Here is a 25,562-nt window from a genome sequence, read left to right on the forward strand (position 1 = left end):
AGGTATGAATTGCTGGGAAAGTTGCAGTAGTCTAAGAGTTGCAGTAGTCTAGTAGAAAGTTTTATAGCCTAAGAATCTCATCTTAAGAGATGTATTTAATTGGAGAAAATCAAAATGCTAAAGTTTATGATGGGAAAGGATTTTTCCTCAAGTATTATTATATTGCACTGTACTTTGTTTATGTCATTTGTTTAAGAGTGCATAATTGCTTTCTTTGTGTCATTGTTTTTTTCAGAATTTACACACATAAACTAAACATGTTGAGCTGTGTTATTCCTGAGCTTGATGAAGGAAATATCTGTCCTGCTTGTACCAAAGTGAGTATATTCGTATTACTTGTTTAACAAGAAAAATTAGGAAAAAGAACATTAGCAATGCTATCTCAAACACCTTTTTGATAGCATCATTGAACTCAAATACATTGCATGATTTTATCCTTCATTATTTTATTGAATATTTGATTTTTTTTCCATTTTCTACCACATAGTTTTTATTTTCAATAAATTTTTGCCATGGGCTTTAGGAAATAAAACTATTGTATACTTTTTTGTTTGTTGCATATTGATATTTATAAGAATGTCATGGTTTTCTTGCTGGGAATGCTGTTTGATCAATGAGTCACTACAAAGCTCTTGATGAAACAGCAATCTTTGGACGAGACTGTTGACATGAATTTCCTAAAAAATTCTTAAATTTGAAACATGGAGATAGGTCTGTTACACACATTTTTGTCTATTTTACCTAAATGTTCTTGGTTTGAAAGAGGTGGTTAGGATGCATGCATTTGATGGTGTAAATTTATTTTTTTCAGTTGGTTTGCTACTTTCAATGCTTTGTGCAAGTGCTGAAGCTTTTTGCATACATGTGGTTGCATTATTTAAAAAAATATTCTACATATTTTATAGGTTGAGCTATGCAGTTTATGTTCTCCAAAAATTAGAGAAAGATAATGCTGATAATCCTTCACTCAAAATAAACATATTGTATGATGTTGCATGCATGTTGGTGAAACACTTACAGGTAATATTCAATTGACAATAGTTGCTTTGTTACCTGTTTCCTTAGTCAATAACTTTCCCTCAACACTTTTTTTCTTTGAAAAGGTAGTCTTTCACATGTTTTTCTTTGTTTTGTTTTTTACAAAAAGAATTTGGACTATCCGATTGTTAACATTTTTCAATTTTCAATTCCAATTTTTCACTGCTATGGCTATGTTGGACGATGCCAAGTTAGTTGTTATTGTTTTTATTTTTCATACGTATAAACAGATGGTGATACCTGGGTTTTTATGCTATCATAACTATTGGTATTGTAGATGATAAATGATGAAAATTCAATAATTGTTTACTAAATCTTTCTTGTAAAAGGTTAAATTTAGTCCCCGTCGTAAAGAAGGATTTGGCCTAACTGACGGTGAGATGTTGGAGAGATTGTGGGCTTACATTCGCAAATTTAGCAGAATGACTAAAGAAATACGTCCAAGTCACAGAGTTGATGTCCTCAGTTATGCTCTTTTACATTATGGAAAGAAAACGAAGATTAATTTAGGTATAGCTAGTTTTTCTTTCTTTGTTTGAAAATATACACAGCTAACATGTCATCATATTATGTAATAGCAGGTATGAATTAAATTTTGCTTTTTGTGGCAATTTGCTGATGGCAAGGATGAAGCGAGCTGTTGACGTGAAAGAAACTGCAAAATTAGATATTGAAAAGTTATGCTGGTGTTTTCCGTGTGAGTATATGTTTGTATTTGCTGTGTGATTATATTTGATTCCGATTTTGGATATGAAATATTTACGACTCACATGAAAGCAGTAGATTTTCTTTTTTTCATTATCTAAAGCTCACAGGATTTCAATAGATGATATTCGTGAGTGGAAGAAGGACGAATCGACTTTTTTGGTCGTGAAATTGAGACTGGTTAGTAATTCAGAAATAACGGCTTGTAGCTAAGGAACAGATTTGACACATAATTATTGATGCTGATTATGTGGAAATGTTTTACGCACAGGAAACTTTTTTTACAACTTACAGAAGAAGATTGGAAATGCAAGTACGTTATATACCTGGACTTGTACACTGATCTTTACCATCGATGGAATGGTTGCACTGATCCAAGTGAACTGACTGTTCGATTTAATCAGATGAAAAAGTATGTTCGAAAAGTTCAACTTGTTTCTAGAGATATTAAAGTCTTAAACAGTGTGAATTTAGAAAAATGAACTGGGAAATTTTGAAGCTATGAATGTACGTCGTAACATTGTGAATAATAAGTTGGAATATCGAACAAAAAATTATTTCTTGTTTTTATACGTACGTACAAGTAGAGATGTATATGCAACTTGCAGGTGCTTGTCTGACCGTGCCTAATATTTGTAATGATTTGGTATTTACTGTTTAGAATGACGAGCAGTTGAAGATCATGGAAAGGGAAAACTCAATTTCTGCACACTGGCAAAATACTGACTCAGAGTACGAAAATGCAAAACGCAAGGTTGGGTCTAGGAAAGAAAAACGTGTTTTGTCTCGAATGAGGAAAAATGTTGTTTAAAGATGGTTTCTCCTAAATCTTAAGTCTAAATACTGTGGTAACTATAGGTATCTCATAAATGTTCCATACCACTTGCAATGCTTGTAAATTACTTTATATGTTCCCTTCTTTGTAATGTTCTCTGTATGTTTGTTCTGTTTTTCACATGGTCAAGCGTTGGCATCCAGACTTTCGAAGCAAATTACTCGAGTAACAAAGGATGTCAATAAAGATATCGCAGCTTATAACGAGGCAAAAGATTCACAATCTAATCATTCACATACCGCATTAACATTTGATGCTGTTAAAGATCCCGACAATGATTTTTGGTGTGAATATCTAGCTGCACCTACTGATGAAGATTGTTCAGTTCCATTTACTGTTAAACGGAAGGCTATAGATTTATGCCATTTGCTTGACCGATCCAAGAAAGAGCAAATCCTGTTGAAGTCAGAAATGGAAAATACGTGGAGTCACTACTTTCAGCAGCACGGCAAGATTACTGATTTTTTGAATAGTTATATTAATCATGAAAACGTATTTGATGTTCAATATGGTAAAGCGATATTTTTACACAGGAAGGTCTTTCAAATTGAAAGCATGATAATAGATCTAAAAAAAGGGGTTTTCTTTGTACATCAACAAAGACAAACCACAGTATTTATTTCATGGGAATGTTGACATGCTTCAAAGTGATCTGGTGTCAAGAAGTGGTTGTATATGAAGAAGTGGATTCTGAAGACGATCAAACAAGTGAAGACGACAAAGAAAGCGCCAGCGATGATGTATAACAGGTTTGTGCAGGCACTTCAAGCTCTTGAAAATCCTTTAATTATAAAATCAATTTACGTAAAGGGTACTTGAAAAGTTGTTAAGAAGTCATGTGTAATAGCCGCCCAACGTACGTACGCTTATAAATCCTTTTAAAAAAGTTTATTTGACAATACTTTATTTCAGAACAACATGTAAAAACATAATTATTAAGAAAAAGGAAACCCAGAGGTTGGCCCTATATCGAGGGTCTCCTATTTATGTAAAAAATCTTACAGAACTAGTTAATAGAAAATAAAAAAAGTCAAATAAGAAACAGCTAAATATCAATTATTGTTGAATAAATACTTGTTGAACAGTCATATGTAATTTTTTGGTAGTTATACAATGTAGTATATGATGAAAATTGATGTTTTATATACATGGGTAATAGCCGCCCAACGTACGTACGCTGGATAATAAAGGTGTTGAAAAAAGCTTTTTGTTGAATAAATACTTTTTGAACAGTCATATGTAATTTTTTGGTAGTTATACAATGTGGTATATGGTGAAAATTGATGTTATATATTCGTGGATAATAGCCGCCCAACGTACGTACTCTGGATAATAGTGATGAAAAAGTGGGGGTTTTTGAAAAAATATTTTTTGTCCATCAAAACACATATGTAACAACTGTTGTGTTAGCTAAATAGCTAATGTAGTTTATAGCGTTGCATGGTGGTGAAAAGATTTACTTGTGTTTTTGAGGTAACTATTTTGATTCATAGCTAACTTTGATATGAAATAAATCTATAAATTGGCCTAACTTAGTCACCAGTTCAATTAATCGTTAACTTGACTCTGTTTGACATATTTCTTTTCTACGTCTTGTAGTTGTAACTAAAAGCATCTTTTATTTTAACTATAGACAAAATTGAAGTATAATTGTTTCCTGTACAAGAATTCATTATTTTTTGATAAAGTAATAGAACTTAGCTAAAAAAGAAAATCTTATTCAGTAAACCTAAACTAAAAACAGCGCTAGTTCATCGTCAATAGTATGTTTAGACGACATTAAGTCATAAGAGTAAATCAGTATGATACATTGTCAAGTCACCTCAAATTTTTACAAGATCCACTACAGCTTTCAGGTACTTCGGTAGACAACAAGGTTAGCCACTTTCAGAGTCTGCACCGTCTTGAACTCCACTCGCACAATTATAAATTTTTTCAGCGTTATTTCGGAGACAACGCTCAGTTTTTCGTATACAATATATGCAGGCCTATATAAAATATCATAGTTTCACTGTCACATAGCTCTCACAACAAAAAAACGTCTTGGAATTTGGCGTTAGATAAACAAAAAACCTCAGGGAATAGAACGTTATACATGTAGTTGATATTCATTGAATTTGTTTCATCAAAGGATCGAAAAATATCTGCGATTATTTCTTTGACTACATTACATTCAACAGATCGTTTGCCTATATATACAAAAATGACGAGTTAAGACACTAGTGGGGCTCCATTTCTAACAGAGAATGTGTTTTTATACTTGAGTTCGAGTTAAAGGACACGTCATTTAGAGATCGGTGAGTTCAGTCTGAGCTTGATTTCGCCCACGGATCATTTGCTTAAGTAACCTGTGGCGTTTACTGAGTATGGCACCGTTGACGTGTGTCTAAAATTCAATGGTAAAATATTATAGGTATGTTTATCTGCACTGATATTAAATAATTTAAATTCTAGCAGAACCTTTAATCCTCTGAATGAGCGATTTCCCTTCATATTTATGTCAAATGTTTTCGCAGATCTGTCAAAGAAAAATTAAAAGAAATGAAATATATTTATTCGTGTGTGTTCAAGAAACTCACATTTTAGAAATAAAACATTTAAGAGCACGAGGAACGTATTAATAACTACTATGAATACGTATGCAAATAAATCGGTGATGCGCATAAATGAACAGACTAACAGTTCGTAGTTTAGAAAAAGTGGATGTATAATTTACCCATACTTAAAATAAGATACATATCATCAGCAATCAAATTTTCCTTTCGGCTTCGTCGTAATGCCAACGCAATCCCAATGGTACCATTGTTGACAAACATCACACAACACCCAATCCACCATTCCATTATCTTTGGAGGATGGTTCTTGACAAAGAAAGGCTTTACATTTGTTATAGGATGTCAAATGACTACCTCTTTTCTTTGCACAAGACACACTTTTTCTGTCACTGGACTTTGCCTCTTTCTTTTTCTTTTGTTGTTACTTCTTCCCTTCCTGTGTTCTTTATCAATTTTCTTAGGCGCGGCGTTTTCTGTTACAAGGTGTCCGTCACCTTCATTAACTGTTCCGTCTTGTCCACAAAATACATTCCCAGAATTACCATCATCATCGCTATCATTATTTACAACATCACCATTTTCACAACCATTATCAAACTTATCAGTTCTTTGTCCATGGCCAACATATGCTTTAAAAAAGGTACTTCCAAAAAGTTGGTTCAACCCTTACAAAAATAAACTATAGTTTTGAAAACTGCAGTATTTTGGAACAAAAACTATAGTTCCAAAAACTATAGTTGTATGAATAAACTATAGTTCCAAAAACTATAGTTGTATGAATAAACTATAGTTTTCGGGACTATAGTTTTGGCGATACTTTAGTTATAGAAACTAAAGTTTTGGGAGAACTATAGTTTTACAATTGATAATTTTGTTCCCAAACACTACAGTTTTCAAAACTATAGTTTTCCGTGAACTACAGTTTTCCAATGAATCTATGATATAATGTAGTTCATTAACTAAGGGTTTCATAAACACAATTTAGCAAATTCCCTGTACAGGTTCTAGTAGTACACATTATTTTATACAGAATTCAATAAAACATGAATCCACGATACAATTCCGGGAGTATCGTTACATGTTTGTAAATGTAGATCGTCCAGGTTGGTATAGTCCTGAGAAGGACTGTTTTTGTTGTTGTTGAATGACGACGTTTCGACAACCTTAGCGGTAGTCAACTTCAGAGACAAATGAGTAGCAAACGTCAGGTTAGCCGTATTTGTTATCTGGTTCTTACGTCATTGTATTGTGTGTACAGGAAATGTGTATTGTCATTGTGAATTAGTGTGAAGTGTAATGTTTTTAGTTAATCGTTTGTTTGCATTGTGAATAAGTCGTTTGTAAGGTACCGGTAATTGCTGTGATCTGTTCAGGGGGGTTTGTTCCAAGTTGGTATACCAACTTTCTAATGTAAGCCGTTGTCTATAGTCAGTACTGTAAGTAATGCATTTTGCCGAGTCCCAGTCAATGTTGTGCTTTGTGATTCGGTGATGTTCGGCAATGTGATTAGTTTTGTCTTCTTTCTTAGTAGCTTGTTTGTGTTAGAGAGCTCCAGTAGCTCCATGTCTTCTGTCGGTAAAGGCAGTACGTCCGTGGTGTTTGTAATGAGGATTTTTGTACAAGTAAGTGCCAGATTAAGTGGAATACTTGTGAACAGTGATTTCACATCAAAAGACACTAGTATATAGTTGTCCGGTATTTGTATAGTGCTCAGTTTTTTAATGAAAGGTTCAGTGGATTGCAGCTCTTGTTTTGATTTGTTTGTAAGTGGTTGCAGTATGTCAGTCAAGTACTTTGAGAGTTCGTAAGTGGGCGAACCACAGAATGATACAATTGGTCGCATGGGCATTTGTGGTTTGTGAAGTTCTGGTAGTCCGTATAGTCTGGGTGGTCGTGGTACTGAAAATCTGAGTCGATAGTAAATACGTTCAGATATAATGTTAGATTTTCTCATAGAGAAGATCTTGCTGTTAAGTTTGCGTACTAGTGATGGTGTTGGGTCTCGTTTGAGTTGTTCGTACGTTTGTCTGTCGTTAACAAGGGTGTCCATTTTGTTGAAGTAATCATTCCTGTCCATGACCACAGTCACGCGTCTTTTGTCTGCTGGTAAAATGACGATGTTGTTGTCGTGTTTTAGTCGTTTGAGTGCTTTTTGTTCGTTCTTTGTCAAGTTGCTGTCACGTATAGAGGACGATTGTAAAGTGGAGGCTATCCTGCTTCTGATCTCGTCTTTGGTTGTCTCTGACAAGTCTCTTTGATACGCTACTTCACATTTCCTGTACACACAATACAATGACGTAAGAACCAGATAACAAATACGGCTAACCTGACGTTTACTCCTCATTTGACTCTGAAGATGACTACCGCTAAGGTTGTCGAAACGTCGTCAGTCAACAACAAAAACAGTCCTTCTCAGGACTATACCAACCTGGACGATCTACATTTGCAAACATGAAGTTCTAAATCTATAAATTAAAAACGATATATCATAAGCTTCTAAAGGTTGATGACACTACGTAACATTAAGTTGTTGTTTTTCACCCAAATACTAAATTTCAAAATATACTGAATAGAACAAGCAATTTACAAATTTCTCCATTTTGGAAGTCAGAACTGAAAAGCAGAGAAAGCATTGATTTGAAAATACAAATGAAGTAAATTTTCCTCAAGCTCACCATTGCCATTGTCAATTTGCTCATTAAGTCTTTTGATCTGATTTTCCAGCATTTTTACCCTCTCTTTGAGTTCCAAGGCTTCTTTTTTATACTTGCATTTATCATTGCAAAGTGCACTACCTTCATCTGACTGACTCTCCTAAATAATCAACAAGAACTTAGGCAATATTTAACAATATTTTCCTTTTAGTACCAACTATTAAGGTGTACTTTACTAACAACAAGTACAATATATTATAATGATAAATCTCATATTTTTAATTTCATAAGCCACACTGATTGAAAATTCTTTTGTATGATTGTCCTATACAAGCCTTACACTGTACAATGTTTGCATTTTAAAAGATTTTTCACTTAGAAACAAGAAATGAATTTCAAATTAACAGCATTTTATGATTAACAGGAACATATCATACAGTATTAACTTTTTTAGCATTAGCCAAACAACATCCAAATTTTATTCTGAAAAATGAACTTAATTCCCTAGCATTCCTCATTAAAAATAAAATTGCATAATTTAGAGATAAGAATAATTAGTGTTATTATTGTGTATAGTACATACCTTGGTTAATCACTCTTTTATAAGTGAAGCAAGACTGGCTGAGCGGCAAACCTCTGTTTTCTTTGCCCTGGATGCCTTTAGCTTTTTAGGAATACTGTGCTCCTGCTGGTAACAAGAACAACAATACAAAATTTTATACATGTTGTTTGAAAAGTTTGTTATTAGCTACAGTACTACTTCTCATTTAAATTCTTAGGCTCATAGCCTTGTTCAGCAATGCAGACCTTCAAACATAGAATTAGTAGCTAATAACATTTGAATCATGAATACCATATGGAGTACTTAACAAATTTCCATGAATGCGTCATCACATTAGTGACATGAGTGCTAACTATAGATGATGGCAGCAATAATTGAGAAACATGCAGTAAACACCATTTAAACAAAATGTGGTCAATGTAATATTTCGAGCAACTCACCACATCATCTGATTCACTAACACTTTCAATTGTAAACTTTGCTTTTTGAATTCTTTTGCGACACCCTTTGCCAGTATTTATAGAGAAAGTTTCTTCTTCTCTCATTGTCTTGAGCAAATAATCTTTACTATCTGTTTACACAAAATAATGGATGACTATTTAACAACTATTAAAAAAATAATAATTTTCAATTGGAAGCAGTAGCATGCCTGAAATTATAAGGAAACAACCTTATGCAAAGTTTGGCCTAATGTATTACTACATGTATTTAAGAGGAAACAAGTTAAAATCTGGGAAATAGACACATCTTTATTGTCAGTATTGTAACTGAACTATTGCTATGTAGAAGAAAGAACAACATTTGAGCAAAGGCTTTTTATCAGAAAGTAATTCCCTCCTAAAAAAGCAGTAAGTTGAATTGATAACAGCAACCTTCATATCAACTATGACTATTTCTACAAACAAGACAGAGAAATAAACAAATAGATTTTCACACAGAAATTTACAGATATATAGCAAAGCTAAGATGTTTCATGAAAGAAATGATAACAAAGAGAAAGAGCTTGATGCACTAGCAATTAGCTTTTTGGCTGAATTATACAAGTTTTTAGAAATTTTACAAAAAATTCTACAACAGACTAAAAATACTAACCTGAAACCTCTATTATCTCTGCAGGAAATTCCCTCGACTTGCCGTTTCCTTTTGTTTTTCCATCGCTCCACATGACTAACGTTTTGAATCCTTTAAGTTCATCTTTGTCTTTAGACATATTTTCATCTTCAAAATTGATGTTAGAATATGAAATAATATCCATGTATTTTCGTTGTAAAAATTCACCAATGCAAACGCCATATTTTCCAATATTATCGCTAAAAAAGCTTTTTCAACTCTTAACGTATCTTTGCAACAAGCAACATGTTAATCAGATTGAAGATCATAGAATCGGGTAAAGATTAAGGATTTCAAAATAACCCTCCCAGTCTCCGAACGCTCTCGTCTAAATCTAAACAGAGTAATTTGAAACAATATTGAAACAAAGCAAAGAAAAGATTTTTGTTTTTATAAGTTGAGGTAAGCCTGGTGTTTTCCGCGTTTCAAAAATCCATGTTAAACGTTCATGAAAATACCCTGAAGTAAACATTAAAAATGGCTTATGAAAATACGGTCGAATTATGGTTCTCAGTGGAGTGGGGATGCTCTAGGTTATAAGAATGGTTTGTGGGAATTCTGTTACAGTGGTACTCAAATTCATGAAGAACTAGAAAAACTCGGAGGACTTGATAAAATTGACATTAAAGGATGGAGGGTTAGTGACGACACTGTACTACACATTGCTACAGCAGAAGCGTTGGTTTCTGAATGGACAACAACGGAAGAGTTATTGTGCATTATGGCTACAAAGTACAAGAAGACATGTGCTGAGGATATGTGGGAAAGAGCTCCTGGGCAGACCACAACAAAGGCATGTTTCATGTTACAACCTCTTGAGGAAAAAGGTTACATTATACCATTTAATGAACGAGGTGGCGGATGTGGTGTAGCTATGAGATCCATGTGTATAGGTTTGATGTTTCCTTGTGAAGATCAAATTGAAATGTTAATTGAAATTTGCTGTTGAAAGTGGAAGGATGACGCATAATCACCCCACAGGTATTCACCTTTTATAATAAAGCAACGATTTCAGATCATGTATCAATTATCAAGTCACTAATGTCTAGTGTTCTTTCTATCAACAAGTGTAGCTTTGTATAAAGTTTGCTAGGTTTTCCTGTTATCTGCATTTCTTTTCATTTTAACAAACCTTTATAGTAATTTAGCTTTTCAATCCTTTTGCTTTTCTTGGATGTTTTACCTTCAACTCTTCCTTCGATTACTTACTTGAACAAGCCCTTACCATGAATGTTTCATATCCTTTTATCTAATATCAATTTATAAATGAAATAAAAGAAGGTTGACCTTAGGTTTGCATAAGTCTATGCAATCCATCATTTTCTAGAACCACATCTCAAATGCCTCCATCCTTCTAACATTGCTCACTTTAAATGACCATATCTTTGATCCATCCCTTTTATCGCTTTTCCACATTTCCAAATTTCTGTCTTCTAAAAACTGTTTGAATTGCCATTGCTGTTCTTGCTTTTATATCTTCACTACTACAGCCATTGAATGCAAGCGGGGCGAGTGGCTGAATGGTTAATGGCGTGAGCTGTTAGCCAGAAGGCGTGGGTTCAATCCCAGCTCGTGGCACATTTGGCAATGTGTCTTTAAACCTAGCCCGGGTTGACCAAAGCCATGTGAGGGAAATTTGGTAGAGGAAACTGTGTCCTCGGATGAACTGTACCTGCATCTGTAATGTTGCAGCCTTGTCACACTGTGTCACGCTGATATCAGCGTTGTAGTGGCGTGGAGGGTACGAGTGATTGTAGTCTGGTCAGCTGCCTTCACTATAATTTCAGTAACCAGGATGTTTCACTTCGTGGAATCCTCATACGTCGAAATTGACGGAGTCCATTATTATTATACATTGAATCCATGATCCATATCAAAATGCTGCTATTATGTAAATAGGGTCATCATAATGTAAGTAACTTGAAATTAGCAATCTTTAAAGATAATGATTTTAATTATAGGTTATCTTGGGGCTGTTACTGCAGCTTTATTTACAGCCTATGCTATACAGAAGATACCTCCAAAAAAATGGGGAGCAGGACTTTTAAGTGTTTTACCCAAAGTTTGGGAATACATTGAGAAGGTTGGTCGAGATGTAGAAGAAAACAAAGCTTGGGGCTACTTTAAAATAGTTGGGAGTCATATCTTGAACTACGGGATTAACCAATAGAACCAGTGAACCAAATTTCCAGTGACATATAACATACCTGAACATGATGCTTTTTATAAATCTGTCAGTTATGCAGGTTTGGGTGGGTCCAGTGATCATGATGCACCAATGATTGCTTACGATGCTTTGATGATGGCAAAAGATTCCTGGTTTCAATTGTGTTCTTGTTCTATGTTTCATGGTGAGATAGTGACAGTACAGGAATATTGGCTGCAGCATGGTGGGGTGGTATATATGGTATGAAAGGTGCACCTCTTGGAAATTATAGGAACCTGGAATATGGTCTTAGGCTTATAGAGCTGAGTAAAAATATACTGAATGCATTGAAAAAAATTAGAAAATGACTGGATAATTTTTATCTAACATAATTTATGTCATAAAATTCTGTCATCCCAATATACTTTAGTATGTTTGTGAATCATACAATAAAAATTACTACCTGATTATAACATAAAAACAATTTACTCTAGAAATAAAGTCTGAAGGACAATGTCAGATTCAGGGCATGTGCAGTTCTAAGTTTTACTTACGATGATTCCTGGGCTGTAGAGTAAGTTTATTGACTAGATAAGAGTGAAAACATATATAGAATAGGACCATTTTCATTTTATTTCATAAAATTCAAAGTGCAAACGTTTTGTTCAGTACCAAAAATACCTTTTGAGGGAGAGTGGAGTTGACTTGGCAGGTGGAAGCCTTACTCCTACTGTCTATGTGTTAAAAATAGGCTTAACATAATTTGGAAGGTACAATTTTCTTTGAAACACATAGCTACCAAAGTGTAATTGTAAAGCTTTGTCATATTCCATCTAGAGTTTCATAATACATCACATCTAGACTGTTCAAAAGACTTAGCGACATCAACCTGACTAGTTCCTGACGTTTTTTTGTGAATTTCCTTAGCTTTTTCCTCAAACTCTATAGCTTTGTCGTAGTTTCCAGATTTTTCAAACACCACTCCAAGATTGTTTAAAGACGTGGCGACATCAATATGATTTGGACCTAACGATTGTTTTTTTAATTTCTAGAGCTTTTTCGTGAAGCTCTATAGCTTTGTCGTAGTTTCCAGTTTTTTCAAGCACATTACCAAGATTGTTTAAAGACACAGCCACATGAACATGATTTGGACCTAACGATTGTTTTTGAATTTCCAGAGCTTTTTCGTGTAACTCTATAGCTTTGTCGTAGTTTCCAGTTTTAGAATACACAATACCAAGATTGTTTAAAGACCCAGCGACATCAACATGATTTGGACCTAACGATTGTTTTCGAATTTCCAGAGCTTTTTCGTGTAACTCTATAGCTTTGTCGTAGTTTCCAGTTTTAGAATACACAATACCAAGACTGTTTAAAGACACAGCCACATGAACATGATTTGGACCTAACGATTGTTTTTGAATTTCCAGAGCTTTTTCGTGTAACTCTATAGCTTTGTCGTAGTTTCCAGTTTTAGAATACACAATACCAAGATTGTTTAAAGGCATAGCGACATCAACATGATTTGGACCTGACGATTGTTTTTGAATTTCCAGAGCTTTTTCGTGTAACTCTATAGCTTTGTCGTAGTTTCCAGTTTTAGAATACACAATACCAAGACTGTTTAAAGACACAGCCACATGAACATGATTTGGACCTAACGATTGTTTTTGAATTTCCAGAGCTTTTTCGTGAAACTCTATAGCTTTGTCGTAGTTTCCAGTTTTAGAATACACAATACCAAGACTGTTTAAAGACACAGCCACATGAACATGATTTGGACCTAACGATTGTTTTTGAATTTCCAGAGCTTTTTCGTGTAACTCTATAGCTTTGTCGTAGTTTCCAGTTTTATAATACACAATACCAAGATTGTTTAAAGACCAGCGACATCAACATGATTTGGACCTAACGATTGTTTTCAATTTCCAGAGCTTTTTCGTGAAGCTCTATAGCTTTGTCGTAGTTTCCAGTTTTATCAACACCATTCCTAGATTGTTTAAAGACCTAGCGACATCAACATGATTTGGACCTAACCATTGTTTTCGAATTTCTAGAGCTTTTTCGTAAAGCTCTATAGCTTTGTCGTAGTTTCCAGTTTTGAAATACACATTACCAAGATTGTTTAAAGACGCAGCGACATCAACATGATTTGGACCTAACGATTGTTTTTGAATTTCTAGTGCTTTTTCGTTAAGCTCTATAGCTTTGTCGTAGTTTCCAGTATCATTATACACATTACCAAGATTGTTTAAAAACCGAGCGACATCAACATGATTTGGACCTAACAATTGTTTTTGAATTTCCAGTGCTTTTTCGTAAAGCTCTATAGCTTTGTCGTAGTTTCCAGTTTCATAAAACACAAACCAAGATTGTTTAAAGACGTAGCGACATCAACATGATTTGTACCGAACGATTGTTTTTGAATTTCTAGTGCTTTTTTGTTAAGCTCTATAGCTTTGTCGTAGTTTCCAGTTTCATAAAACACAATACCAAGACTGTTTAAAGACGCAGCGACCTCAACATGATTTGGACCTAACGATTGTTTTCGCATTTCCAGAGCTGTTTCGTAAAACACTATAGCTTTGTCGTAATTTCCAGTGATATAAAACACATGACCAAGATTGTTTGTAGACGTAGCGACATCAACATGGTTTGGACCTAACGATTGTTTTTTAATTTCCAGAGCTTTTTCATGAAACTCTATAGCTTTGTCGTAGTTTCCAGTATCATTATACACATTACCAAGATTGTTTAAAGACGCAGCGACATCAACATGATTTGGACCTAACGATTGTTTTCGAATTTCCAGAGCTTTTTCGTGAAACTCTATAGCTTTGTCGTAATTTACAGTTTTATAAAACACATTACCAAGATTGTTTAAAGACATAGCGACATCAACATGATTTGAACCTAACGATTGTTTTCGAATTTCAAGTGCTTTTTCGTAAAACACTATAGCTTTGTCGTAATTTACAGTTTTATAAAACACATTACCAAGATCGTTTAAAGACATAGCGACATCAACATGATTTGAACCTAACGATTGTTTTTGAATTTCCATAGCTTTTTCGTGAAACTCTCTAGCTTTGTCGTAGTTTCCAGTTTCATAGAACACCATAGCAAGATTGTTTAAAGACGAAGCGACATCAACATGATTTGGACCTAACGAATGTTTTTGAATTTCTAGTGCTTTTTCGAAAAGCTCTATAGCTTTGTCGTAGTTTCCAGTTTTATAAAACACCAAACCAAGATTGTGTAAAGACCTAGCGACATCAACATGATTTAGACCTAACGATTGTTTTCGAATTTCCAGAGCTTTGTCGTAAAACTCTATAGCTTTGTCGTAGTTTCCAGTTTTATCAAACACCGCACCAAGATTGTTTAAAGACGCAGCGACATCAACATGATTTAAACCTAACGATTGTTTTCGAATTTCCAAAGCTTTTTCATGAAGCTCTATAGCTTTGTGGTAGTTTCCAGTTCTTTCAAACACCACACCAAGATTGTTTAAAGACGCAGCGACATCAACATGATTTAAACCTAACAATTGTTTTCGAGTTTCCAGAGCCTTTTCATGATGATTTTTAGCTTTGCTATATTTCCCGGTGTCATGGTATAAAACACCGAGGATATTATAATACCAAGCTTTGTCATAACTAGATTCTTCTGATTTAAATTTATCCAATAGTTCAAGAGCAAGATCGTATTTTCCAAAATGTCTTAATCTGTCAACAAAATATTGGAAAACTTGTAAAGTGTTCATGTTGATTTTTGTCTTGTTGGTCTTTAATAATTGAACAATTTTTTCAAGATGTGGCATTAATTTGATTTCGTCGTCTCTCTCTTTAAACATGTAAAGTGCTTTAGATATTTGATCAACGTTACTTTCCATTTCATGTTCTTCATTTGAATGTTCAGATTGATAAACAATAATTGCTTTGTGAACAATGCGATGTAGACTAATGTCATTATTTTCTGAATGCAAGAACAATGAGCAGTCCTTTAAACAAAGACATATATCTTCCTTTGAGTGTTTGGGATCAATTTTTGAACATAAAAATAATAATGTCTCGTGGTATAGGATCAAACGATATCACGGAAAAAAAATAATAACATTTGCCAATATTGAGGATTCTTCAGCATTTTGTCTGACAGCTAAAAGTGAAGCTTGTAACATACTTCTAGGATATACCGAGTTAAATTTAACAAAAGTGGCGTCCATGTTTTCTTCTTCTGAAGAAGAAATTTTGTTTAAATATTGACTCCAAGTAAATGAGCAGTTTGCTTTGTTTACACGACTGACATAATAACCAGCAGCAGCCAAAGCCAGCGGTTGACGATCTAATGCGTGCGATACTTCATTCAACAATTGACCATCAGCATTTTCATCTTTAGTGTAACCTTTTAACAGTTGACAACATTCTTTATCATTCATTCCACTTCTGATAGAAATATCTTTGTTAAACTCATCGTCTTGAGGTACGGCATCTGTGTTCTGGATGGTTACTATAATTTGTCCATTTATCCACATGGGATCACCAACTTGGGGAAGTAATGAAGAAATTTTGCTGAGCTGTACCACGTTGTCTACAATGATCAACCAATTTTGCCAGAATTTTAATCGTGTGGATACTAACGATCGCAAATTCTTCACTTTGTCTGTGATAGAACAACTTTCATCTTTAAAAGTTTTAATCATGTACTTGTCACAGTTTAAACGATATCCAAGTTCACAGTAAGTTTTTAAAAGAGATTCCTCATTTTTTCCATCGAGAGTCATTACAAACGAAGTTCTATTTTTCCAATCACACGATATGTTTTCACAAACCTGTCTTGCAAGTTGTGATTTACCACTGCCAGGATTACCAGTGATGTAAAAATATGTCAGTTTATCATTGTTATCATTCCTTAATTTTTCAAGATCTTTTATAACTTTATCTCGTAGTTCAGTGCGTTCAACGAGAAAATGATTAGGTTTTAAAGGAAGAACTTGGAACGAGTTAAAACAGTTTCGAAGATTTTTTTTTTTAATGATTTCATCGAGAGAAAATTTCAAATCTTGAAATGATTTTTCAATGTTATTGACTATGTCATCAAAATCATCATCTGAGCATTCCCTTTCATACCAATGTGCGTATTTGTTTCTTTCACAACGAAGTGCATGAACAGCATCCTTTGTTTTTTTGTCAAGATGCTTTCCAATTGAATTTGAAAAAAGTATTGCATCAAATAATATCGTACAGTCCCACTTACTGGTGTCTCCATCCTGATATTTTTGTCGTGTTTTTTCGTCTAACTTTCTTCGTGATTCTAAATTGTAAAATTTATTGCCACTGTTGTGTGTACCATCCCATTCTCCATGTGTTGATTTGTAACGAGAGTTCCATTCTTTGATGAAAAATCGAGCAAGTTCCGTTTGTACCACATTGATTATTTGCTGAATGTAAGACAGATTTCTTGTTCCTCTTGATTCCATTTGTACACAAATTCAACATGATATGTCAACATGACTAAAATCAAGAAATTGCAAAAATTCAATATACAACATAAGACATTTGAAATATACTTGTTTTGCAATAATTTGTAACAACTGACACATTGTCTTGATAGCACAATTGTGTTTTCCTTTAGCTATGAAGAATCATTTGTAATGGCAAAAACTCTTTTTTAATTTTAAGAAACCACGAATTGTTTACTAAAAATTGTCAATTTAAGATAAATAATCAAGCATAAGCTAAGGTAAACGATTAACTATATAATTAATACATTGTACGTGAAACAAAAGTTTTTACTTTGCATGAATAAAACAATGCGTTTCGGTTGGCGGATCTTTAACTTGAAATGTAAATAAGCTCAGAAAAACTATGATAGTAAGCTGTAAGCTATCCTTATGATATGCTACTCAGAGAAAAAACAAGATACAGGAGCTTCTAGCCGTCTTGGTAAGAGTGGAAAGGTTGGTTGTGTGCTATTGTGAACGGACAGCAGTTTTTTACTGACCCTACTTTCAGTTTTATCTAAATCAAAACTTAGACAAACATTGGTTATGTAAATATATGCATTATTGGTTGGACAGTTTCCAGGAACGTAAAAACATAAATTGCTTTTTAAACGTACAATATGTTGAAAACGATAGGTATGGATTTAACGAAGTTATTTAAGGTAAGATTGATGGGAAATCAGGGATTGCCCGTTTCTTTTTATTTAATGATGTTGTAAATTGTCATGTTATGTTGTGTAGTGTGTGAATATACCGTATGATAAATTGTAAAATGTTAGTGATATATTACTAGAGAAATAGGAAAATACGTATATAGTTATTAAACTGTGGTTTCAGTGGAAATCCTGTACGTAAATTCAAAATACTTACGAACACTTTTTCTACCCAATGTGGCATTGCGGTAGGATGTAGGTAACGACGGTACTCTATAAACGGAATGGCGTAGTTGCAAGTCATGCAAATGCCCAAAAATCATGTTCTAATAATTATAACATAAATAAGAGCTTGCAAGCGTTGGTTCGGCATTCGGAAAAACAGACGTTGTTAGACGTACAAAGTGATAAGTTAGAAGTTGTATCGCAAGAGGCGATAGCGTTTGAATAAGTTTCAAGTTTAAGATTAACGGTTGGCCGTAATCTCAACGTTTCAATAACATTATTGTGTCGCAAAGAACCAACGTTTGGAACTCCGTAACACAAATCGTGCACAAACCACTGTAAATATCCTATCAAGTGTTAAATACAATTGTCAAAATACTGTCCCATCGTTCGAGTGAAGTCTCGAGAGCAGTGAACCAGCACTTCGTACAGGTTGTGCGAAAAATGAGATAAAACTTTGCACGTGACTTAAATGACGTCACACATGAAAGATACGTCTTATTATTTTAACAGGTCACGGACTAGAAGACTTGAATGCTTGTGTGGAGCGCGTTGTTATATGTATATTGAAGAGTATATATTTTTAAAATAAGTCGTTAAATTATCTTAAGATTAAGTATGGCCTTGTTGACGGATCTTTCATGTTAAATACCGAAAATAAAAATGAAAAGTAATAGAAATTGGGTACTTAATATGCGTTTGTTTCTGAAAAGCATTAATTTGTTTGATTATGTGGATGGATCAGATGAAATCCTACCAGAAGACGCGTCTCATCAGGTGAAGCGAGTGTTTAGAATTGCTTCAAAAAAAGGATGGACGTACATTTTTTTGATAATGCAAATGGATCAGATGAAATCCTACCAGAAGACGCGTCTCATCATAAGTTACATCAACGTATAGGAATAAAAAAAAAGTGCTCTTTTTACGAACTAAAGAGAAATTTGCCTTCTGTTCAAGCTAGGAGTTAATTTGGAGCAACTGTTGAGTTTCAAAAAAGTGAATACTGACAAGATTATCCAAGATTTCAAAATTGTTGCGAGTTGGTGAGGTGTATTGAAAACTATATATAGTCAAGGTCACTCAAACAGACAAGGTGTAGGCTGCAAAAGAAAGTCAAAATTTAGAACTATGGAATCAGAAGTTTGCAACCTAAAGAGTGGACAACATTTCTAAATTTCTAAAGATAGATATGATGGAAGGAATGCTCAGTATAAAGGATGATGTACTGAAGCATGTGTAGATAGATCAACTACTAAAGCATGTGTAGATAGAAAAACTACTGAAGCATGTGTAGATAGAAAAACTACTGAAGCATGTATAGATAAAAAAACTATTGAAGCATGTGTAGATAGAAAAACTACTTAAGCATGTGTAGATAGAAAAACTACTGAAGCATGCGTAGAATAAAAAACTACTGAAGCATGTATAGATAAAAAAACTATTGAAGCATGTGTAGATAGAAAAACTACTTAAGCATGTGTAGATAGATCAACTACTGAAGCATGTGTAGATAGAAAAACTGCTGAAGCATGTGTAGATAGAAAAACTACTGAAGCATGTGTAGATAGAAAAACTACTGAAGCATGTATAGATAAAAAACTATTGAAGCATGTGTAGATAGAAAAACTACTAAGCATGTGTAGATGAAAACTACTGAAGCATGCGTAGAATAAAAACTACTGAAGCATGTATAGATAAAAACTATTGAAGCATGTGTAGATAGAAAACTACTTAAGCATGTGTAGATAGATCAACTACTGAAGCATGTGTGATAGAAAAACTGCTGAAGCATGTAGAATAGAAAAACTGCTGAAGCATGTGTAGATGGAAAAACTAATGAAGCATGCGTAGATAGAAAAACTTCTGAAGCATGTGTAGATAGAAAAGCTACTGAAGCATGTGTAGATAGAAAAGCTACTGAAGCATGTGTAGATAGAAAAACTACTGAAGCATGAATAGATAAAAAAACTATTGAAGCATGTGTAGATAGAAAAACTACTTAAGCATGTGTAGATAGAAAAACTACTGAAGCATGCGTAGAATAAAAACTACTGAAGCATGTATAGATAAAAACTATTGAAGCATGTGTAGATAGAAAAACTACTTAAGCATGTGTAGATAGATCAACTACTGAAGCATGTGTAGATAGAAAAACTACTGAAGCATGTGTAGATAGAAAAACTACTGAAGCATGTGTAGATAGAAAAACTACTGAAGCATGTATAGATAAAAAAACTATTGAAGCATGTGTAGATAGAAAAACTACTAAGCATGTGTAGATAGAAAACTACTGAAGCATGCGTAGAATAAAACTACTGAAGCATGTATAGATAAAAACTATTGAAGCATGTGTAGATAGAAAAACTACTTAAGCATGTGATAGATCAACTACTGAAGCATGTGTAGATAGAAAAACTGCTGAAGCATGTGTAGATAGAAAAACTGCTGAAGCATGTGTAGATGGAAAAACTACTGAAGCATGCGTAGATAGAAAAACTTCTGAAGCATGTGTAGATAGAAAAGCTACTGAAGCATGTGTAGATAGAAAACTACTGAAGCATGTGTAGATAGAAAAACTACTGAAGCATGTGTGATGAAAACTACTGAAGCATGTATAGATAAAAAACTATTGAAGCATGTGTGATAGAAAAACTACTAAGCATGTGTAGATAGAAAAACTACTGAAGCATGTAATAAAAACTACTGAAGCATGTATAGATAAAAAAACTATTGAAGCATGTGTAGATAGAAAAACTACTTAAGCATGTGTAGATAGATCAACTACTGAAGCATGTGTAGATAGAAAAACTGCTGAAGCATGTGTAGATAGAAAAACTACTGAAGCATGTGTGATGAAAACTACTGAAGCATGTATAGATAAAAACTATTGAAGCATGTGTAGATAGAAAAACTACTTAAGCATGTGTAGATAGAAAAACTACTGAAGCATGCGTAGAATAAAAACTACTGAAGCATGTATAGATAAAAACTATTGAAGCATGTGTAGATAGAAAAACTACTTAAGCATGTGTAGATAGATCAACTACTGAAGCATGTGTAGATAGAAAAACTGCTGAAGCATGTGTAGATAGAAAAACTGCTGAAGCATGTGTAGATGGAAAAACTAATGAAGCATGCGTAGATAGAAAAACTTCTGAAGCATGTGTAGATAGAAAAGCTACTGAAGCATGTGTAGATAGAAAATCTACTGAAGCATGTGTAGATAGAAAACTACTGAAGCATGAATAGATAAAAAACTATTGAAGCATGTGTAGATAGAAAACTACTAAGCATGTAGATAGAAAAACTACTGAAGCATGTGTAGAATAAAAACTACTGAAGCATGTATAGATAAAAAAACTATTGAAGCATGTGTAGATAGAAAAACTACTTAAGCATGTGTAGATAGATCAACTACTGAAGCATGTGTAGATAGAAAAACTGCTGAAGCATGTGTAGATAGAAAAACTACTGAAGCATGTGTAGATAGAAAAACTACTGAAGCATGTATAGATAAAAACTATTGAAGCATGTGTAGATAGAAAAACTACTAAGCATGTGTAGATAGAAAAACTACTGAAGCATGTGTAGAATAAAAACTACTGAAGCATGTATAGATAAAAAAACTATTGAAGCATGTGTAGATAGAAAAACTACTTAAGCATGTGTAGATAGATCAACTACTGAAGCATGTGTAGATAGAAAAACTACTGAAGCATGTGTAGATAGAAAAACTACTGAAGCATGTGTAGATGGAAAAACTACTGAAGCATGTGTAGATAGAAAACTTCTGAAGCATGTGTAGATAGAAAACTACTGAAGCATGTGTAGATAGAAAAACTGAAGCATGTGTAGAAAAACTACTGAAGCATGTGTAGATAGAAAAACTACTGAAGCATGTGTAGATAGAAAAACTACTGAAGCATGTGTAGATAGAAAAACTACTGAAATATGTGTAGATAGAAAAATTACTAAAGCATGTGTAGATAGAAAAACTACTGAAGCATGTGTAGATAGAAAAACTACTGAAATATGTGTAGATAGAAAAATTACTAAAGCATGTGTAGATAGAAAAGCTACTGAAGCATGTGTAGATAGAAAAACTACTGAAGCATGTGTAGATAGAAAAGCTACTGAAGCATGTTTAGATAGAAAAACTACTGAAGCATGTGTAGATAGAAAAACTACTGAAGCATGTGCAGATAGAAAACTACTGAAGCATGTGTAGATAGAAAAACTACTGAAGCATGTGTAGATAGAAAAACTACTGAAGCATGTGTAGATAGAAAAACTACTGAAGCATGTGTAGATAGAAAAACTGCTGAAGCATGTGTAGATGGAAAAATTACTAAAGCATGTGTAGATAGAAAAACTACTGAAGCATGTGTAGATAGAAAAACTACTGAAGCATGTGTAGATAGAAAAACTACTGAAGTATGTGTAATGAAGCATGTATTATCCAGTTGTAACATTTAACTTTGAACACATGACATGAATGATGTCACATATACATGCTCTATTCCATTTTGTTTTTCATGTTGTTAACTTCACAATATTCTGTATTAAATTCTTCATATCTGCCTTAGTGTACATATTTAGGTCAAGGGGAGAAGGTTATGAGTTAGTAATGATTGTGATGAGATGTACATTTGAGTAAATGTATCAAAATAAAATGATCAAAAATGTTTTCTTTGTCAGACAAAATTTTTTTTTTGTTCGCATGCACAGATATGAAAGGCAAGTGTATGGTACCTTAAACTTTACATGAAGTTGTCCATATTTCAATCACAAGTTTGCCATTTCTCAATGATGTCAGACAAAGGTTTTGTAGCATAAATCATGGTTTCTATGATGCAATTTAATGATGAAAATTTCCATACTAGTGATTCATAAATGTTATTTAATATCGTGACAAAGTAATAGAAATAACACACATATTTTATAAAGATAAACATACCTTGCTTCAAATGACAGTGATTTGTCTTTGGTAAGCAAATTGTTGTTGTTTTGATTGGTAACTTTGTTTAATTGGTCTACAATAACAGAATTACAATTTCTAAAGGTTATCTATCAGTGGCGTGCGGTGACCGAATTTAATAGGCAAGCGCTGGGGGTGAGGTTCGCAGCATGCCGCGAAGCTATCTAGGGGTTCTGGGGGCATGCTCCCCCAGAAAATTTTTGGATTTTGAAGGCTACTGGAGCGCATTTCCCGCGATTTCTGGGAGTACTTTGTCGAAAAAATGTATCTGTCATGACTGAAACAGTATTGAAAAAATCTAAAAAATTCAAAAACTTTTATAGAGTATATATCACAATTACGGTTTAAAAGTATTACATGTGGTATTGTGATATAAAGTCGTTTTAAGTAAATGGCTACGCGTGCATTTCTATTGTAGTGAAGAAGTAACAGAACGAAATAGTCCAAAATCCTACAACAGATTTACTTAAATGTAAATTCCATCCGTCTTTCCTTTGCGCAAAACTCCTTTATAACGTCCTCATAGAATCGTGGCTTCCCCTGCAAACTTACCAACATCTCCTTCTCGATTGAAATTGTAGCCAATGCAGAAAGTCGCTCTTGCCCTTGTGTACTGCGAAGATACGTTTTGATACGCTTGAGAGCCGAAAATGATCTTTCTGCAGAGGAGGACGTACTTGGCATAGTAAGAATGAGCTGACACAATCGGTACACCTCTGGAAAACAGGCTTTCAAGTCAAGTTCGATTATTTTTGATATCATATCAAAAACAGGTTTCGATTTGAGCTCGGCAGATGTGTATACAACGATTAGTTCACTTTTTAGTGCTTGAAGATTAAAGAATGTTCCATATGAATCTTGCAACGATTGCAGCTCTCGTTCGGGAAAATTCCGGCTTTACAATTCGTGCTTTGAATGATCCAACAAAGAAAGGAATGCTCTGCTGTTAAGACTTTCGAATCTAGAGTCAATCTGCACGACAATGGTATCGACTACACAGAAAAACATTTGACGGAAGGACGCCTTTACATCCTCTTCACTTTGCCCGCGTTTCAGTGCTACTTTGACGATACTTGACGTAAAATTCCAATAATCTACGAATTTTGTTCGTTGTTCTTGAATCTTATCTTTCGTCTCGCGAACTTTCGTGACACAGAAGACAATATCGAACTGCTTACTCTGAATGATATTATACAAAACATCCGTAAGACCAAATATTTCTGAAAATATTTTAAGGCAGAACACAAACTGGAAATCTGCAAGAGCTTGTCGGTAGCCCCTCGCTTCGTTTAACGTCGTACCGTCAAACTCGTCATCATTTTCGATGATGTATTCGAAAACTTCGAGCAGCTTTGCTCTTGTCTCCAGTACAGCATGGATTAACCTGCTCTGATAGTGCCATCGAACAGCTGTTCCAGTGGGAATGCGTCTGCCGACAACTGTGTCCAACAGGTATGTTCTCTTGGACGAGGCGTGAAAAAAAGGATGAAAGACCAGTGACGGTTTTAAAAAATATACGACACTCTTTAGTTGACGAGACAGCTTGAACAAGGACCAAATTTAATGCGTGTCCGCAACAGTGGATAAAAAGAGCATGTGGATAGTCTTCTCTTACTCGTGTTTGCAAACCGGACAGTTCTCCTGACATCACACTCGCACCGTCATACGTTTGGGCAATCAGTTTTTCGCCGCATCCGTACTCGTTCAGGGTTTTACCGACTTCTTGTTTCAGTCTAGCCGCAGTTCTATCCTCACTTAAATCGGTAAATCCAAGAAAGCGCTCCACAGCTTTACCATCTGGGTTGACATAGCGAACTATAGTTGTTAGCTGCGATAAGGTCTTAACGTCGGAGGTTTCATCCAGGGAAATAGCGACAAATGGGCTCCTCATCACTTCATCTTTTATTGCTTTCAACATAACGTCCTTGACAGCAACAATCAAATCGTTCTGGATACGATTAGAAAGTCCAGAAAACACGGTTGCTGTATGAAGATGCTGTTCAAGCGTGGGGTCATATGCACTTAGCAGTTTTATCAATTCGACGTAATTGCCCCTGTTGGCAGACTCCTCCAGCTCCACCCGACCTCTGAAAGAAAGTTCCTGTTTGCCAAGAAAGCAAACAACATCAATGAAACGGCGAAGTACTTCTCTATTCTTGTGCACCATCAAGTTGTGAGCTGAGATGTGTTGACGGGCCTGTTCGTCTAGCTGCATGTCGATGCGTGTACGCCCAAAACTGGCATTCATTAGGCAACTGGACAAGTGTGTCTTCGTTTTCTCGTGTCTGTTGACGGCATTACACAGGTTGGCCAAATCATCGTATCCCTTCTTGCACCAGACTGTCTTGTCTGTTGAGTTGAACAAAAGACACGGCCAGCAAAATAACTTATTCAATTTTGAGGAGCCAGCCATTTGTACTTGTCGTAATTTGACGTCTGAAAACTTCGAATAAAGACTTTACCACTTCGCTTGCATGTTGTATGTAGTCCTTGCAACTCAGGAGTGGGACGGCCACCTTCGACGATCTCTCGTTTCTCGGAAAAAGGTCTCAATCCAAATGAGCGGGATAACAGTGATTCCACAATGCATTCAGTCAT

General features: G+C 34.5%; 3 protein-coding genes, 1 long non-coding RNA gene and 1 pseudogene across 4 annotated transcripts; 2 read left to right on the top strand and 3 right to left on the bottom strand.

The window, feature by feature from the left end:
- The first annotated feature begins 701 nt into the window (after window positions 1-701).
- LOC124448217 lies at window positions 702-2,781 on the top strand. The gene is made up of 7 exons (XM_046999213.1): window positions 702-754; window positions 906-1,020; window positions 1,368-1,548; window positions 1,646-1,735; window positions 1,847-1,923; window positions 2,038-2,155; window positions 2,405-2,781. Exons 1-6 carry the CDS (start codon window positions 702-704, stop codon window positions 2,128-2,130), a joined length of 609 nt encoding a protein of 202 aa, XP_046855169.1. The 3' UTR covers window positions 2,131-2,155; window positions 2,405-2,781.
- Window positions 2,782-4,174: 1,393 nt separating this feature from the next.
- LOC124448203 lies at window positions 4,175-9,929 on the bottom strand. Its single transcript, XR_006948970.1, has 7 exons — window positions 9,442-9,929; window positions 8,790-8,920; window positions 8,371-8,475; window positions 7,809-7,947; window positions 5,295-5,798; window positions 5,039-5,096; window positions 4,175-4,566 (listed from the first exon to the last, which is right to left on the bottom strand). It is a non-coding gene; the product is annotated as an uncharacterized LOC124448203 (long non-coding RNA).
- A 14-nt stretch (window positions 9,930-9,943) lies between these two features.
- LOC124448218 lies at window positions 9,944-11,629 on the top strand (annotated as a pseudogene).
- A 526-nt stretch (window positions 11,630-12,155) lies between these two features.
- On the bottom strand, window positions 12,156-15,651 carry LOC124448220 (nephrocystin-3-like). Its single transcript, XM_046999214.1, has 3 exons — window positions 15,045-15,651; window positions 12,717-13,473; window positions 12,156-12,172 (listed from the first exon to the last, which is right to left on the bottom strand). The coding sequence occupies exons 1-3, from the start codon at window positions 15,498-15,500 to the stop codon at window positions 12,156-12,158; spliced, it is 1,230 nt and encodes a 409-aa protein (XP_046855170.1). The 5' UTR covers window positions 15,501-15,651.
- Window positions 15,652-23,861: 8,210 nt separating this feature from the next.
- Window positions 23,862-25,562, bottom strand: LOC124448221 (zinc finger MYM-type protein 1-like). The gene is made up of 3 exons (XM_046999215.1): window positions 25,427-25,562; window positions 24,580-25,313; window positions 23,862-24,506 (listed from the first exon to the last, which is right to left on the bottom strand). The coding sequence occupies exons 1-3, from the start codon at window positions 25,560-25,562 to the stop codon at window positions 23,862-23,864; spliced, it is 1,515 nt and encodes a 504-aa protein (XP_046855171.1).

This window comes from Xenia sp. Carnegie-2017, unplaced genomic scaffold, assembly GCF_021976095.1.
Source record: "Xenia sp. Carnegie-2017 unplaced genomic scaffold, XeniaSp_v1 HiC_scaffold_23, whole genome shotgun sequence".
Lineage (NCBI taxonomy): Eukaryota > Metazoa > Cnidaria > Anthozoa > Malacalcyonacea > Xeniidae > Xenia > Xenia sp. Carnegie-2017.